Raw genomic sequence first — 19,191 nt, 5'->3', positions numbered from 1 at the left:
AGCATAAAGGGAATCTCAAAAGCTGAAAAATGTTATTTACACCAAGACCACTGAGCTCTTTATAATTGCCCTTCCTTACTAATCCACATAGGCTCAAACCAACCTTAACCTCCTAGGACCTGGCGTCCACATATGTGGACATCACATTTTGGGTTATTTAGACTAAAATACTCAATTTTGCTCTACAAGGGCCTGATATCCACTTACGAGGACATTATACCGCTACTCTTCTATCAAAATTTTAAACGAATATGCATATGTGGCTTTCATTTTTCTTAGAAACAAAAATCAGGTAAAAAAAAAAAATCTTGTAATTCTTTGTTTTTACATTCATCAGGTCCCAATATGCCCAAATATCAAAAAGAAATTAAAAATGCATGCCATGGAAGAGTTCGGGTCTTAGGAGGTTAAATCCATGAGAGTATAGGAACTTTGTTACCTAGCTTAACCTTAGCTTGTTCTCTGGCTGTTTTTGCATATAGTGTCCTGTGTGTATTACATTAAAGCCAAGTAATTAAGAGTGGATTAAATGGTAAATGGTCTGTATTTGTATAGCGCTTTACTTGGTCCTAAGGACCCCAAAGCGCTTTACACTATACACAATCATCCACCCATTCACACACTGGTGATGGCAAGCTACAGTGTAGCCACAGCCGCCCTGGGGCGCACTGACAGAGGCGATTAATGGAGTATTTCCAAATGTGCACAGACCCCTGTGACTAAAATCTAATAAATAAATAAAAATGAAACTTCTCCAGATCAGTATATATAATATACACAAGTGTATCCACTGCAGCCCTCTGAACAATGCTCTCTGCCTTTTTTTTTCTCTCTGTCCTACTTTTTTTTTAGCCTCTACATCCCTGAGAACCTATGGAGAAATGTTAAGAAAAACACACACAGAAGCTGTAAATAATAGAAAGGACCAATACAGTCTTTGTGGCAAGAGCTGCAAAGTAAATGCATCTCTATTGTCTTTGAATGCTGCAGTATAAAAGCTCAGAAGTGTACTTTGTTAAGCTTACTGGACTGCTTTGATTGTCTGTGATAAATCATCTGACTATAAACAAACTGTTCATCTTAAATAGTAAATGATGTATAATAGATGGACACAAATGAGTATGTCTCATCCTCATACTTCTCATCCAGGGGCGATTTTAGCCTATTTTTGGGGGTGCTTCAGCAAAATGGTTTGTTCCAGCCCACCTCTCCCCTACTCTGACTCTAGCGCCGTTGCTGCCAGAGCGATGGTGGCTGAGACGCAGCGGAGCGGAGGTGGAAGTGCCTGGCTTAAAACAGGACATATTAGCTGCATTTAACCTTCAGTTACTCTTTATATAGTTAGGTAGGAGTCAGACCATGTTTCTTTTTAGCTGAAAAACATTACACCAGGTAACCTGCAGTGTTGAAAACGTGTTTTCCGACGATGTTTGCTACCCTACAATCCGTCCTGCTCTGTAGTAAAATCAGCGACATTTGACCGTCCTGTTGCTCCCATTGAAATTTATACAGCCTATTTAAAATCTAAAACTTAACATTGTCCGTAGCCTGCTGTTGTTACCACTGTCCTGTTTGAAATGTAATGAGAGAAACTGGTTATTTTGTCATATGTGCATGTGCTGATATTAAACCCAAGGTACTTACTAGCTAACTGACTGGATGCCCATTAACCTTATAACTCCTGTGTGTGTGTGTGTGTGTGTGTGTGTGTGTGTGTGTGTGTGTGTGTGTGTGTGTGTGTGTGTTGTGTGTGTGTGTGTGTGTGTGTGTGTGTGTGTGTGTACAGAGAGACAGCCAGGTTCATAATGGATATGAGGATGTTTTTTCAAAAAAAGGAGAAACATTCAGGTAAAAGTGTAAGATTAGATGATCCGTCAATAAAGGATAATGTTGGATCAGTGTTTCAATATTTATATCCTTTATTAGATATACATGTGGTTTGGTTATTTGCCTTTTGGTTGAAAGTACACTGAGAGAGGACTTTTTTATTAGTGATCTTAATAGTATTTTTTTTAATCTAATTGAATACAAACTATTTGTGTATGATTGTCAGTCCAAAGAGGGAGAGAGGAAAGAGGGGAACCTGAGGAGTACAAGATCAGGAAGAACCAGGTAAGAAAACAGACAGGGAGTACTAACAGGCATAACAGAAACTGTTAAACTGGCAAAGAAAAAACAAACAAACAACTAACTAATCTGAAAAACAAACTGGGTTGTCAGCCCTGGCACTGCATTACCATATTGAACTTCAGTCAGAGGAAGTCACGGTTGCCAAAAACTTTTTGAAGCTCAAGAGTGAGGCTGGTGCCATCCCAGATATGTTAACATTGTACAATCTTCAGGATAATCAGATCTTCCCCACACTGAAAACTGTTAATCTGGTTGCCCTAACAAACCCAGTTAGCAGCCGTAGCTGTGAAAGGTCTTTTAGTGTCTTGACTCAGCTCCATACCTGGCTGAGAAGGACCATGGGTCAAAGCAGACTCCAGCACCTGGCTGTGATGTCAGTTGAGAAAGAGATGCTTGAGAGACTTGACCACCAAAATGTGATAGACAGATTTGCCAACCTCAAGGTGAGGCGACATAGGATAAAAGAAAAGAAAAAATCTGCAGAGCCATAGGAGTATCTGCAGTAAAGATCTTTTCATACATTGTATACATTGTACCATAAGCCAGGGTGTCTCCATTTTTCTAATCTTTTAATAATAATTTGTACATTTCAAGGACTCTTCTATTTTTGGAGTGTATTTTTTATGTAAGTGTATTATATTATACATACACTTTAAAAGTGAATCTCTGTCCAAAAAATGCACTCAGTTTACTTTTTACTCACTATGAGCATCATTCATTATTCTCCTGCAGTAATTAAGGTTAGGATATGTTTTTTTTTTTAAATTCCAATCCATTATTCTTTAGCAGCATTTAAATAACCTTTATCAGATTTGATAGTTTTGTTACAGACTTCTCAAAAGGTGTTTTGCTTTTCTTTCACAAATGTGGGGATTAAGTTGTGTTAAAATGTACAAAACAGTGATGTCATGTTTTGTGACGAGGACCCAGGCACAGAGAGACTTGATGAATTTAAGAATTTTATGATTTAATAAAGAAATTTGCAGACTTGCACAGAGAGGGTAAAATTATGATGACTGATAATGGAGATGAAGACAACAGACGATGAGGACAGGGAGGAACAGGGGTTTAAATGCACCAAGGAGACAGTCAGAGGGAACTCGGGACAACTGGAGACATTTAAGGATGCAGGGACTGACAGAGACAGGAAAGAAGTCTCATCGTGACGAGTAAAGTTTACCTTGCCTGGATGGGCAGCTCTCTGGGTGCTCAGCACCCCCAAAGCTCTGATCCTAGAATTGTCCCTGTTCTCATCACAAAGTGCTTGACATCTCACTCATAATTCATATGTAAAAGATGTCTTGAACTACTCAGCATCATGTGATTTAATCAAGTTATGCAAATCCAAATTCATTAAACACCAAAACACATGGCTTGCAACACAGTTTTAAAATTTTTTAATTAATATATTTTAATAGCTTTATCAAAAATAATTAACAGCCTGAATAATTAAAAATCTTAAACATCCAGCTGTGCTGTCAAATCCACTTTAAGATTATGATAAAATGTTTTGTTTCCATATATTTAAAGTCACTAACTGTTGAATTACCTTGAACACAGGAATTTATCTGTTGAACAAAAGCTTAATGTAATAGGGTATTTCACAGCAGCACTTTCGATAATTTGGGAACCACAAAATGTGGTTTATATACAGAGTACTTTAAAGCAAAAAAGTATAACATAACAGTGGATATGTTTAGCTACACATTAGGACGTTTACTTACTGAACATTAGTGTAAACTTTAACTGTGCTCTCGTGAAATTGTCGTAAGTGCCGACCGGATACACAGATGCATTTACTCACTTTTCAACATGGCGGCTCTTGGCGTGTAGTGTTTTGTTTTGGTGCAAAATCCCACGGATTAATGTAACATTTAGAGGACCTGGTAGCCACCTGGTAAACAAAAAGCTATCACGATACCGTCATTGTTGTTACGTCCTTTAAGCTAATCTATTCCTTCGACTATCTGGGAGATGTATCGTCGCGGAGCGGCAAAGAAAGACAGCAAGCCGGTGAAGAAGGATGTGAGTGACAGTGATAAATACGCCGATCTGTTGGTTTTCGGCTATGCCTGCAAACTCTTCCGAGACGACGAAAGGGCTCTTTACCATGATCACGGAAAGCATCTTATCCCATGGATGGGGGACAAGAGCATCATGATTGATAGGTCGGTTGAACAAACTTAGACCGAAACATTATGCTAACAATCTCTCCTGTCCGCTAGCCTGTCTCAAAATTCAAGGGACCACGTTGGAGTTGTTGCTTGTTGAAGCTTGGAAACACCTGCAACTCGCGACGATTGTTTTATTTCTTGCCTCCTAACGTGTCTTGTTGGATGTCCTGAACTAAAAAAGAAAGAAAATTGGGGGGAAAAGAAAAACACCTGGTATCTAAAGTTTCTTCGGTAACATGCTAACTTGCAAATGCCTGTCAGTCTTTGCTAATGTTAGCCATGACTGACCTATTTATGCTTTTTGCTGTCAAGTTATTATACACTCCAGCTTACATTATAAGAGAACATTGGACAAATGGATTGAATAAAGTTTATTTGAGACTGGTTTAAGACCACATAGGCCTGCATAGTTCGCGCTACATGTACCTCTTAAATTGGCAATTGGAGTAAATGTATAAAAATACTCAAGTTATCTGTGAAATCGGCTTTGCATCTTGGCATGTTATGAGAATTTCCTCTAGAAGCTTTTTTCATGCTTTACACATGAATAATATGTCTAAGCTATAACATGTCTTTTTCCTGTTCTTTTCAAACGGACGTTTTCTAATATAAAGTGGTGAAGTCCCTACAAAACTTGGTATTTTACTATGCTTTTGTTTGCCAGAGCAAATTCTAGCAAAGACAAAAGTTACTGTCATTAAGGTGATTCAGTGTATCATTTTGACTAATTTTTTCCACCTTTTACATAGAAATTGTCCTTGTTGCAAAGTCATTGTAAACCTCCTTGAGTCTTGTATTTCTTTAAACATATTAAATCAATTGAATCACCTTAGTGTTCAGACCCAACTTATGTTTCATTTGTACAGCCTTTGTTTGTGTGTCTTTATTACATAACCCAGTTTTTCCACAGCAAGGTAGGCTAAGGGGTCCTTCCAAACCCCGAATGCCAACCTCAGCTCCAGATTTCTTTGTCTTCATGAAGAAACTGCAAGTGAGAGATGGCGTAGAGGGACGAACCTTGGAAAATGTCGTCCATTTGGGTTCTTACGGATAGGTATTTATGTGCTCGGGTTTGTGTGAATGTAACTTTCTTTGCAGATTTAGAAGTAATGATGAGTGTTACAGGGGATTATTGAACCCTGTAAGGTAAGAAGCGAGTTGCTTTGTTTGTCTTTTTTTTCTTTTTCATTTCTAATGTTGTTGGCCTGTAAAAACAGGAAGAAAATACAGACAGAAAACTTGCTAGGTATATCAGAGCTCTATCCAAAATAATTCCCAAAGACTTAATTAGTATCATTATTGTGACGTATCCATTTTGAGAAAACATTCATGGAGGACTTACAGAGGTAGACCAGTTTTATATCTTTTATATTGCGGGTTTTAGGTTTTACAACCTTGATAAGTAGGCCAATGTCCTGTATGAAAAGTTTTGTCTACTTCCTTTTCTCTAATCCTTTTTATCATCCAACAGATATGATGGACGTGGTCACTTACATGACCTTTCAGAGTATGACAGTGGGTCATGGAATACATCCTACCAGCTGTCAGAGGAAGAGGCCAGGATTGAGGCGCTCTGCGATGAGGAGAGGTACCTGGCACTGCACACTGACCTGCTGGAAGAGGAAGCTAGACAAGGTGAGCAGGATGCTCGTTTAAACATTTAGCAGTAATAGTTTAAAAAAAAAAAGAGTGATATTAAAGGCAAGGAAAAATAATTTCAAAACATCTTATATACCTTAAATCTGCTGGAGCTCTTAAATAGGATATCATGACCATACTTTCGTAATCTGTTTTCAAAAGCTGATTTTGTGTCAGTAGCTCAAACTTGTTTTCCGTTTGTAGTCAGGCCTTTTTAATAAAGATATAGTTGCATGCAAAAATTGCACAGTGTGATTTTTGGTCCATTTTGAGCTGATTTTTGAGTCGTACGACCGTTTTGGCGATCGGCCCGAGTTTGGCCTTCATCGTGCGTCGTGTAGTATACGTGGGGTAACGAGAAGCGATTAACACCTCACGACCAGCTCCCGATCATCAATCGCTTGGTTGTGAGGATTTCAAACCTGTTTGAAATCCTCGCGACCGTCGTGAGGGTGTCACCGCAGTTTCTCACACTGTGCACGCGCAAAAACAAATGTCAGCGAAAAAGACGGCGCAGCACGGCAGATCTGGACACAAGCGATGGAGGCACAACTTGTAGAACTTTGGAAAGCTCATCCGAGCCTTTTCCATGTGGCCTCACAAAATTATCACAACACAAACAACCGTGAAAATAGTTGGATCTACATCGCTGCTAAATCACAGCTGTCTGATCATGTTTTTCATTAGCAATTTAGCAAAGTTGATGGTGGTGGTGTGTCTGTGTGAGTGAAAGACAGAGAGGGAGAGCGAGCGACAGAATTTCTGTTATAACCTTCATTTTATGGACGCACAGTGTGAGCACTCTCAGAGCATCGGGCCGTATAGTGTGAGACCCTGCATCGTGACCTATGAACTTCTAACCCCTGTGAGTCAATCGTACAGTTTGAGCAGGAGCTGAATCGCGCCACTGAAAAAATCGCACAGTGTCTGCCCAGCATTAGTTACAGCTTGTTGTCAATACGCTGGGGGCAGAAATTAAGTGATCCTCTGCTGAATTTGTAAATTTGTTTGCTTCCAAAAAAATGAACAGTCAGGTAAATGGGTAGCTTGATTTTAATGGAAATAAACAAAATATCATCCAAAACTCCAGGAAAAAAAGTTATAAATTAAATTCCATATCACTGAGTGAAGTAAATATTTGATCCCAAAGCAAAATATGACATGTTTGAAATACCTTGTTGGTAACCACAACGGTAAGATGTTTTTTTTTTTTTGGTAGTTATTCACCACATGTGCACACGTTTCAGGAGGGATTCTTTGTTGAAACGCTTAAGTCCTTTGGCTTTAGAGTTGGTGTTTGTCAACCCAAACCTTCAGCTCCCTCCACAGATTCTGTAGGACTCAGGAATGGCTGGGCCTATCCATGACCTTAATGTGCTTCTTCTTCGGCCACTCCTTTTTTGCCTTGATCGGATGTTTATGGGTCATCGTCATGCTGGGAGATCTATCCATGACCCATCTTCAGTGTTCCGGCTAAAGAAAGGAAGTTCTCATCCAAGATCTTATCGTACAGGGCCCCGCCCATTAGCCCCTCAATGTGGTGAAGTCATCCTGTACCTTTAGTAGAAAAACAGCCCCAAAGCATAATGCTACCACCTCTGTGCTTGGCTGTGGGGATGGTGTTCTTTGGGTCATAATCAGCATTTCTCTTTCCCCAAACGCTGCACTTCGGGTTGACCACGGCACTTTCTCCCAAGCCTTGGAGATGTTCACTGGCAAGCTTAAGATGGACCATCGCACGTGCCTTCTTTAGCAGGGGGACTTTGTGGGCTTTGCAAGAATAATTGATGCTCATTTGATTTCTTTCAACAGCTATCAACTTCTCATCAAGCAGTTTGCTCATTCCAGCCTTATGCAGGTCTATGATCTTGTCCCTGGTGGAAAAGTAGGAATGAAACAAATTGAGTATCTTCTGTGTGCTACATGGACACAGTCTGTGGAAGCCAGAATTCTTGCTGGGAAGGAGTTTAAGTCTCTGGCTAGAACTGAACCAATGATCTTGATGTCCTTATTTCTACTGTGACACTTGGATGGTTGAATCAGAAATTGGTGTAAACATCATGAAAGCTTGGATCCATTACTTTTGTATCAGCAGTTCAGGCTGGCGGCACTGATGTATTGGTGTGATATATTTTCTCGCCACACTTTGGGTTCGTTGTTACCAACTTTAAACAGCAGAGCCGACCTGAGTGTTGTTGCTGACTATGTCCATCCTTTTATTACCCATCTTCTGATGGCTTTCCAGCATGATGACGCATGTGTGTCACAAAGCTCAGATCACCTAAATCTTATTTCATTAGCATGACAGTGAGTTCTTTGCACTCAAATAGCCTCCACACTCACCAGATGTCAATCCATTAGAGCACCTTAGGGATGTGGTGAAACGGAAGGTTTGCATTATGAAAAACTACTACAAACTTAGCAGGTTAATGTTTATTGCTGCTTCTGTCATGCCTGTCATATTACACTAATTCAATTTATCAGGTCCTCTTTTGAACTCGTGTCATGCCTGTCTTGCTTTTTCACAGTTTAGAAATCTTCACTCTCTTCAAAGGCAGTCTATGACAGTGTTTTAATTACTATCCAGTGCGTTTTAATTTCAGGCATGCATCATCTTATGAGACTTCTTCTGCAGACTGCCACTGCACATAAAACTTGGATTTTATCCCAACAAAAATTGACAAGTCACATTTGCTAAAAAGTTTAATCTATGCTTCTTAACAAAATCCCTGGATTTTTTTTTCCCAGGCCAAATCTTCAGAGTAGAGTGACGCCCCCTTTCTAAGGCCTTTTCAGCTTTTAGACTCTTAAAAAGGGCTAGCTTTAACTCTTGAGTTGAAGAGCTGCAATTTCTATGGAAATCACATTTGACTCATCTAGGATACTTGCATCTCACTCATTTTACATAATATAATGAAGCTGGCTGTTTTGATGACAAAGCATCCTTCTAAAAGACAGACGTAATGACTGTAATTGAATTTAATAAGCCACAATTTTAAGTGAAATATGGTCTCTTATGCTCAAACTGACAGGTCAGAAGGAATCAGCTAATGGTTTGTGTAAAACATACACACACACACACACTGCAGAAGGTGGATCTAGCAGTCCGGTTTGCCCTTGAATTTGGAGATCTGACCCCATTTTGCTGAGGCGATTACCCATCTGTCCACTTAAGGGGCAGTGGGAAGCATAAGAAATATTTATAGAGTTCAATGAATTTCAGTAGAAAAGGGTTGGCTACAGGGTCCAACATGCATACTTCCTGTCCCCTTTTATATATTACATTGGTAGCATTATTAAACTAAGGGAAGATATGTTAAGTTTTCAAACAAGAATAAATAAATATTAGGTTTTAAAGGACAATTGTAGGAGGATTTTTTGAGCCTAAAGTTTTCTATATATCTGCATGAGTATGTCCTAAAAGTACACAAAAACAATTAACAACAGTATCGTACAACCTTACGAAAAATATTAGCTCGTTTTGAATTTGATGGCAGAAAGGCATCTCAAAAACGCTGGGAGAGAGGACACAAAAAGCTGGAGAAGTAAGTGGTACTAAAAAAAACAGCTGGAGGAACATTTTGCAACTAATTAGGTTAACTGGTAACAGATCTGTAGCATCGTTGGTTAGAGAAAGAACATCTTAGAGAGCCAGGGTTTCTCAGAAGTAAAGATGGACAGACATTCACCAATCGGCTGAAAAACTCTCTCTACAAATTGTGGAACAGTAATGGTGCAATGATGTCTCTTAACATAAAATCATAAAAGACTTTGAAAATCTTATTATATACGGTAGATAATATCATTATGAGAATCAGAAGAAATCTCTGTGCGCAAGGGACAATGCCAGATATAAATAATGGATGCCTGTGATCTTTGGACCCTCAGGTGGCACTGCATTAAAAATAGACATCATGGAAATCATGGAATTGGCTGAGGAACACTTGTCAGAAACCATTGCCTGCATCCACAAAAGCTCTTATACAAAGAAGAAGCCATATGTTAACGTGATCCGGAAATGCTGCCATCTCCCCTGAGCCTAAACTCAGTTCAAATGGACTGCCAGCATTCAGTGCAAAAGTCTGTATCTCTGAAGGGGGCGGCTGAGTTGACATGTTGCACATCTGAAAGGCACCACCAGTCTTGGAAGTTATATACAGGTTTTAAAGCAAGATACGCTCCCATCCAGAAGATTTATATTTCACCAAGACATTCCTATAGCGCAGACTGCATCTATTACAATAGCATCGATTTGTAGTAGATGAGTCTAAGCGCTGAAATGCTCTGTTTGCAGTCCAGATGTTTCACCAACTGAAACATTTAGCGTGTCATGAAATGGAAAAAATACAACAAAGATGATCCAGGACTGTTGAGTTTTTAGAATCCTAATATCAGACAGGAATGAGACAACATTCCTCTCAGAAGTCCGACGGTCTGCTCAGTTCCCAGTTGTTTACGGGCTGCTGTTAAAAGAAGAGGGGATGCTGCACAGTGATAAACACAGCCTGACCCTAGCTTTTCTGATATACGTCATTTCCATCAAATTCAAAGTGACCTTGTTTTATTCTTAAAATGTAATATTTTCTCAGTTAAAACATCTGATATATTTTTTTATATTCTATTATGAATGAAATATGTGTTTATGGAAATTACAAGCTATTGTGTTCTGTTTTTATTTATATTTTATATAACATCCCAATTTTGGAGGGCAGTTGGGGTTGTACTCACTCCAATTCATCTTTTACCTTTCTTTGTACAATTGATTTGTGTGCAAAAGGTACCTTTCTTTGTGCATGACCAACTCTCTCATGAGATTCAGCTCAGACAAGCATCCTGACATTTTCTTTTATTATTCCTTGGTGTTATTCAGAATTCCCTTTTCTTTTCTATTAATGATGGTCTGCTGTTTTGGCCCAAGCGTGACACACAAAGATCCATACGATGACACTTCTAACCCCCTCTGTGTTTCAAAGATGGGAAGCAGGAGGTTCTTACTCTACCTTACCTTACTACCTATGCAGTAAATAATGCAAATGAATGCTTCTCATTTAAACCACAAAGTTTTATTTTGGTCTCATCAACACACAAGACAGGACTGCGTCATTGTTTTGTTTAATTTTTCATCCACTACACATCTGTATACTGTATATCTAATTAAAACTGACACAGTATCAACTTAAAAAGAGTAACATTCGTTATCTTCACAGATAGATGTCCTTCATCAAAATCAAAAGTCATCATCAGTTTGTGCAGACTAGTTTAAAGTGTTCTTCAACATTGCAGTCTCTTTTTTTTCCTGATTATGTGTGTTTCCTAATCCTTCACAGAGGAGGAGTATAAACGTCTGAGTGAGGCTCTGGCTGATGAAGGCTCTTACAACGCCGTGGCTTTTAAATACAGCGCTGACTACTATGACCCCTCTCAGCCCACTGAGGAGGAGGATGCTAACAAGGAATCAGGTGAGAACTCATCACAACTTCCCAGAGTAATGTAGTTACCGTGGGCTCTGTGTCATGTCTAGAATTGTAGTTGATTGTGTGTGCTGCAGTCAGCTGTGAAGAACACAGCAGCTCTTTCTGATATATAACATTTACAAAAACCAACTTTTTTTAATCCAAACAGCCATCTGCCCATTCATACACTTGAGGCGTTTGCTGAAGTTTATTTTTTGCCCAAAAAAAAAGCTCATGACAAATGTGCAAAAAATTCAGTATTGCACTAGAATATCACCTCATGTAATCACCTCGCACCATCTGTGTTACTTTTAGTCCTCTATCTGTTTGTGACTTCTTGTTATGACTTATTGTGTGAGGAGCCTTCATGGATTCCCTGCTCCCTTGTGCAAACCTTAACCTCCTAAGACCCGAACTCTTCCACGGCATGCATTTTTGATTTCTCTTTGATATTTGGGCTGATTGGGACCCAATGAATGTAAAAACAAAGAATGGCCAGATTTTTTTTTAATTTTTTTTTTTACCTGATTTTTGTTTCTAAGAAAAATGAGAGCCACATATGAGGATATTTGTTTAAAATTTTGATAGAAGAGTAGCAGCATAATGTCCTCGTAAGTGGATCTCAGGCCCTTGTAGAGCAAAATTGAGTATTTTGGTCTAAATAACCCAAAATGTGATGTCCACATAAGTGGACGCCAGGTCCTAGGAGGTTAAACTAACAGTCTTTTTCCCAAATGTCATCTAAACAGTAGAGGTGGGAATCACTTTACATCCCACGATACGATATTATCACAATACTTAACGCACGATACGATATCATTGCAATTTTTAAAAATATTTTGCAATATTCAGATTCTGTACATAAAGGTAAACTTTATCAATATTCATTTTATCTAATATCAAAGTCTCACACTCAGTCTTTCTCTCATTTCAGTCAGTTTTATTGTTGACAAACTGAACTGTTTGTATTACAGTCTAGTCCAACTTAACTGAATGCAACCATCTGGTACAATTATAGCTATTCTGAACTAAGCAATTTATGAAAACTATGCAGCCCCTTCAGCAACTGAAGAATTTGAAAGTAAATTAAAACAAAATATAAATTTACATTAAATAAAAAAGTTTTAAACTTAATTAAAATAAAACATTTCTTAAATTAAAATAAGTAAACTGTCATGTTTATTGCTGCCATAAAAAAAGGTAAACACATTTGAACAGCGAAGGAATGTCAGGATTCTTGCTCAGAAAAAGGATCAACATGCTCTGAAGTCAGAGCACAAAAACCTTTTTTGTAACAAAATATCGATTTCTGCTGTCCCTGTATCGATACATTATTAGCAAACAAAATATCACCATACTACACAGTATCGATTTTTTCCCCCACCCCTACTAAACAGACCCTTTGCCCTCCAACACACCCTTGTCATGTCTGGAATGACTTCCCAAACATCCTCATGCTCAAGAAAAAAAAAAAAATAAGACTGCTTCCTAAAAGATAGACACTGACACTGACACAGTTACTTCTGCTTTAAATATCTGATATACACACAGACTAGTTAAGCAGACTAGATGCCTCTCTGTGTCTCTGGTGAATTTGTAGAGCTGACCCCATGGTATTCAAACATCTGCTAAAGATTCAGATGCCTGTAGAGGGTGACTTCGTGGAAAAAGTCAGAAAGGTCTCACATTTGATCTAGTTTGAGTCGAGCTCTATTTAAACTCTGAAACATTAATAAAAAAGTGGTCAAGAACTTCCCTCTTACCAAAGAGAGCATTAGCGCTTAAGGAAATATATCACAGTAATATACCAAGTTCAGTCATTCAGGTAAGGAAATCCCAAACAGTTGATTGTGTTTGTGTTGATTGTGTTTCAATGTGAGAAACATTTCGTCACTCATCCAAGTGAGTTCTTCAGTCTCAGCTGACTGCAGGTTTCCCGACCTTATAAACCGTACAGTTCCATAATGACTGAAACCAGCCCACTGACAAACAATGGGCTGCGAGGTCAGTTTCATGACCATTGATTAACAGCCACCGATCAAAGACCATTGATCAATGACAAATGGCCATGATTACCACAAAGAGTTGGCTGATCAGTGGTTACACCTGCAGTCAGCTGAGACTGAAGAAGTCTCTTGGATGAGTGACGAAACATTTCTCCTTCTGAAAACGCTACGTCCAGATGAACAGAATCAATTTTTTGGATTTATATTTCAATTATTTGGTTCTGATTGATAGCCAAACCAGAAGGTTAAATTCAGTACAGTTTATTACGTGTTCTGTCAAAACATGATAAATGCGTCTTATTGTTAGCCTCTCTGTTAAACCCCACACCAATCATTAGCCAGTCATTTCACAATATACCAATTAGTTTCACATCCTGTCAAAATAAGGAAGCTAATTTGAATAAGCAGTATCTCTTTGCTGAGGTTATTTAAATAATTCACTCTGTCTTCACTGAGTAGCTACTCTGTAGTGTGGCTTTAAATAAAGACAATGCTGGACTTCCCATTAAAAATGATCCGTTTCAATGGTTTTTATTTTAATGTGTAATTACCAATGAGATTTACTTTATATAAGATTTAAGAACAAGCTATATTATAAAGTTGCAAGTAGTTTAACCCTGATAACAGTGCTATTATATAACTATATTGAACAGTATTGCTTTTTTATTGCTTTACTGTATAGCCCTTTATAAGCCTGTCGATTACATATTGTTGCCATGGCACACCTTCCACATGCACCCAAGTGGAATACATAAGCATTGCTTTTTTTCTTTTTTAATTGCTTCAGAGATGCCTTTTGTTAATATAAAGGACCCCTTATTGGTGCAAACTCCCTACAGTACCTGGTTAAATATTCAAGATCGTTTCCACCTGACCTGTATGTTGTCATCAAGATGAAGGTAAAGGCTAGAGTGCTGTTTTGCTTTGATGTATTTGTGTAGTGGGGAGGTTGGTAGAGGGCATGTGTTTCATCCATTTTTAAAATGTTTTAGGAGTTCAGAAATAATCTTAATGTTATTGCTGAACTGGGTAGATATAAAGTGGGGTTTGTTAGTTTTTTGTTGCCGATGATTGTCAAAAGTTAATCTGTTTATCGGTATATTTATTTTCCATTCTCATGTCCCTTCATTTGTGTAGAGGAGGCAGAGCCTGAAGAGAGTGAAGAACCATTCGTTGCTCCCGCAGGGCTTTCTATCCCTCCTGATGTGGAGTTGGTGAGTGTTAGATATTCTGCTTCGTTTCTTGAAACTCTGACTTTTTCTGTCTTTTTAGGTGGATCTTTAAATGAGTTCAGTCCTCTTCTTTTCTTTTTCTCATTCTCATTTTCTCACAGACCAAAAAACCATTTTCAAAATCCTATTATCACAATAGTTAAAAAACAAAAATACTGTACACACTTAACAAATGCTCGCTACTTTCACAATAAGTAGTGAGCTCACAGATGATGGCGTGTCAGAGTGAAAACCAAGCTGGGGTTAGGTTACTTTGCTTTAGAAAACAAAACAAAATCAGAATACTAGCTAATGGGATGAGCTGGAAATATAATTCATGTGCCGATTTGCAACCTTGTCAGACATGCTGATCATTCGCTTTTGTAGATGATCGAGTGGCGGTCACTTTGAATTGTATCTCCCTTTCCTTCATGAAGAATAGGCTGGTGCAGCCTGTGCTAAAGGTGCTAATAAAGAAAATACTGAAGCGCCTTTCTTTTGTATTCAGAGAATTCAGCTGCCTCTTATTATGGCTGCCACTTACTTACTAGTTGAAAACACTTCAAAATGAGAAGTGTGCCAAGCTTGTAGAATCATTCCCAAGAAGATTTAAGTCTGTCCAAAATCCTTTAACCAAGTAATATGGGAAGGATCCGAATACTTCATATAAAAACAAATTCAGGCATTTAGTTTCAGTGAATAAACTAACTATGCAGAAAACTTAATGATCTGTAGACTTTCAAAATGAGCTGTATGTACAGTGTGCTCTATGTTTAAATGTGATGTCACGACATTCTACATGTGTCTTAACTATAGATTTATGTTGTGTTGTCTGCCTTTGTTTTTGAATCACAGATTCAAATAATTTCTATATAACACGCAAACCAAAGCAACAGAAATGACTCAATTAACTGACTCTGCAATAAGTTGAAAATACTGCAAGCAGAGTTTCACAGGGGTTTGCTGAAAGGGGATTTTGTCCTGCAAATGTGGAAAGCAGCTGACATACTGAAATAACTTGCCTTGTGATGACTATATTATTGACATTTGTGTATTTAAAAAAAAAAAAGTATTAAATTGTATGGCTGTCCAGCCTTACTCTGAGGCAGAATGCCACAAACATTTTTGTTTGTGAAAAAACACTTCTGTGCCAAAAGATAATGTTTCACATTGACATACCATCTAAAGAAGGAAACAGTTGAAGTAATACAAAAATATAAGATTTTCTGTTGCTTTGTTGTGTCTGATATCCACGGCCAGAAGCCTGATGATTCCCTGTAGCCACTGTCCTATGCAAAGAGAGTCTGTCTCTCCTGCAGTTGTACACAGATGTTGAGAAGTGATCCATCCCACTTAGGAATTAGTGACAGTGTATAGGGAGAGTCTTTTTATGTGAAAGCAACGAATGCGCTTTTCCTGCTTTCCTTCTTTCAAAGATGAATATAAAAGAGTCATTCTCCCCTGTCAGGGATTAACACATGTCGGGAAGCACAACACCTCCCTAAGGAAATGCTACGGCAAATGTTGCATGTGAAAAAAGGCATGCTTTAATGCCAGTATTATACCATGGTGGGTATATGAGAATCAAAACAACCTTGTGTTTGCATATATACAAACACAGCATAGCTGCTGCTCTGTATGATTTGCATATATTATCAATCTCTACTCCTTGGTTTGTAGGGAATATCACCAGGAGAAGCCCTTGAATATTGGGCAAATTCACAACACAGCCTGATGGGATTCTAATATTTACCTGAAGGATAGATAAATATGTCTGTGACACACTAAAATAAGAGCATGACTCAGTTTGACGTGCCTTATTTCTCACAAGCTTCTTAATGAAACTATTCAAGGCCTGGTTCAAAATTATTAAGCTGGTAAAATTAAATTATTCATATGCTATGAAAAAGACATTTTTATTATAGCAGCTACCAGTCCATTAATTAGATTAGTTCTGTTTTAGTAGTCTTAAGGTGGACTTTTGCCACTTTCATTTGCCGTTATTAATTATTTTATGATTATTAGATTTGCCCTTGTTTTCACAAGTATAGCTTAATAATAGGTAACACTGAGAGAGAGCAGAGCAGTTTACCTCAAAAGGTCCTTGGCCAAGGATGTCTTTGAGCATTTTAGATAAGGTCAGGGTGTCACATTTTAGTACAGCTCTAGTAATAAGTACAGGTGCAAATTAATCTCTACTCACTAACCTTTGTTAACTGAGAGACAATATGGTTGTAAACATTACATATTACTTTCACATTGGCATTCCTAATGGCTATTCTTTGGGTAACAGTGTTGCAGAATAATGGGTGCGAGACACCATGCTCTTCTCTTTTTTTTATGAGATAAAATAAGTACGTAAAAGTTCCAAACACCCTTTTCCCTTAATTGCTAAGTTCGTAAGTGGAAGTGAGAAGGGATTGTGTATGTCAGAAAGTCCTTGGCAGCTTAAAAGATAATAATGATCTGTTTTTGTTGGACGCCAGTCTTTTTTTGGCAGTGTTTTGAAAGGTGGTATTTATTATGACTTTCAACTTGATGGGATATGTGTATTCTTTGGAAGACTGCTGCACTTCTCTGTACTCTCTAGGTATTGGCAAAGATTAATCATTGAAAGCACACAAGGCGACCAATAATGAATGAATAATGGACCATTTCTTGTTCCACTGATTTCCACCCCATGTGTATTTTCAGAATTAATGTCATCACAATGAGCATAAGAGTGCTGGGCATGAAAATGTTTCTGTAACAAAACTGCCTCTGTTCTTGGTGTACTGTGTGTTGCATCTTAATGCCCCGTCTGTGGTGCCGATGCTTATTTGTCACAAATTTTTCACCACGTGTCTTAAAGGAGAAAAGTTTTCTCCTTTGCAAATTTAAAAAAAAAAAAGTGTGTTTTTCAGAAACTGAAACATAATAATAGAAACTGTCTGCATTTTTAAATGCAATTTCTTAATTTCTTGACTCTTTTGTAGCCGGCAACCACCAAGACCCACAACATCATTGAGAAGACGGCCAACTTTGTCTGTCAGCAGGGGGCTCAGTTTGAGATAGTGTTGAAGGCGAAGCAGTCTGGTAACTCCCAGTTTGACTTCCTTCGTTTTGACCATTACCTGAACCCTTATTACAAATACATCCTGCGGTCCATGAAGGAAGGTCGATACAATGTTGCCTCTGACAGCAAGAAGGAGCAGTCGCAGGGTGAGTTACAGAGAGCATTCACTGGATCCACCACATTGCATATGCATGTGTCTCGTACGGTAACTAATGTGTAATTGTTAGATTGATCACAACGTATAAGTAGTCAAACAGTGCGGAATACACTAAAAACATTCATTATTGGCAATGATTTGTTTCATCTGTACATTGTTTTTTTTCGTTCTGCAGAATCTGATTCTGATGATTCAGATGATGATGGAGATGGGAGCTACCTCCATCCCAGCCTTTTTGCCCCTAAAAGGAGCTCTCGCCTGGAGGAGCTAATGAAGGTATTGTAAATTTTTTCTTTCTTTTTTTTCTTATAGTAGAAAGTTTTCCACAAACAAGCTTGTTACCACAGAATTCTTTTTAGGTCGACTGGAATATTAATAGGAGAAATTTCTCAGCCAAATATAATGCTGATATTTTTCTGAAAAGATACTCAAATGTTGAGCTGCATAATTTTATTTGTGAACATAAGTTAATGTTTTGGGTGGGGTTTTTGTGGGGTGGGGGGTGTTCTGTAAGACTGATCCGTTTCTAACCAGTAGCACCATCTGGCATCTAAAATTGATTTACATGCCTTTAATGCAACCCAAGTCTGTTACTGAGACTAATATCTTAGAGCTTTACTCTGTTTCCCGGTCTTCATGCTACTTCAGTTGTTAGTGCTTTCATGTGCCTTGTCATTAGAGCCATTAGTCTTTGTGCAGCAATAATGGGAGCATGCCTCTTTAAAGAAACATAATGAGCTTCTTTTAGTAGAAGCTGCCTAACAGTTGTCTCCCATCAAGAGGGATTCGTTATCAGATTTTCCCCTGTAATTTTCTACTGAAGACTCATATTTTAATGTTTAAGGTTTCATGGGGTTAAAGCTTAAATCTTGTAGACTTGTAATACCACAATAAGGACGATGACTGTGTATGATTTGAATAATGCAAGATATTTAAATACATGCCATTTTAGAGGGCTTTGAAGATATTTTAATGCATTAAATGCTCCTTTCTCATGTAATGCTTGCGGGAACTCAAATGTTTTAGTATTGCTTTGCAACAAACAACATAATGGTGTGAAATGTTATTTTCACCGTACTGGCCTTTTTTGTCTTGTAGCCTCTTAAGGTGTTGGACCCAGATCATCCCCTGGCAGCACTAATTCAAAAAGCCCAACAGGAAAGAAATGGGACAGCAGCAGCGGCAACAAACCAAGAGGAAGCTCCAGCTAGTCTACCAACACAATACAGCGCCGACCGTGAGTAGAGTCATTCTGATAGAAAAACGCATTTTGACATTTTTAGTTTTTCAGTCATGGTCTTTACATGATGGGTCCCTCTGTACTATTTTGTTCAGCTTTTGTCTTATACACTGCCAGTTATTCATCA

At 38.3% G+C, this 19,191-nt stretch overlaps 1 protein-coding gene across 2 annotated transcripts in view; it reads left to right on the top strand.

The window, feature by feature from the left end:
- The first annotated feature begins 3,916 nt into the window (after positions 1 to 3,916).
- The window catches only part of LOC102291587 (splicing factor SWAP), a 57,323-nt gene continuing 42,048 nt past the window's right edge, over positions 3,917 to 19,191 (top strand). The window contains exons 1-7 of one of the 2 annotated variants that reach the window (XM_005939473.2): positions 3,917 to 4,298; positions 5,776 to 5,939; positions 11,270 to 11,401; positions 14,539 to 14,615; positions 17,588 to 17,813; positions 18,000 to 18,100; positions 18,923 to 19,061. In XM_005939473.2, the coding sequence (XP_005939535.1) occupies positions 4,105 to 4,298; positions 5,776 to 5,939; positions 11,270 to 11,401; positions 14,539 to 14,615; positions 17,588 to 17,813; positions 18,000 to 18,100; positions 18,923 to 19,061 (1,033 nt within the window). In that variant the 5' untranslated portion in view covers positions 3,917 to 4,104. Of the gene's footprint in view, positions 5,359 to 5,775; positions 5,940 to 11,269; positions 11,402 to 14,538; positions 14,616 to 17,587; positions 17,814 to 17,999; positions 18,101 to 18,922; positions 19,062 to 19,191 lie in introns of both variants that reach the window. The other variant, XM_042223692.1, reaches the window with a different exon arrangement.

This window comes from Haplochromis burtoni, unplaced genomic scaffold, assembly GCF_018398535.1.
Source record: "Haplochromis burtoni strain Fernald_Lab_line unplaced genomic scaffold, NCSU_Asbu1 Contig_118, whole genome shotgun sequence".
In the NCBI taxonomy this organism is placed as follows: Eukaryota; Metazoa; Chordata; class Actinopteri; order Cichliformes; family Cichlidae; genus Haplochromis; species Haplochromis burtoni.
This window is presented reverse-complemented; position numbering and strand designations above follow the sequence as displayed.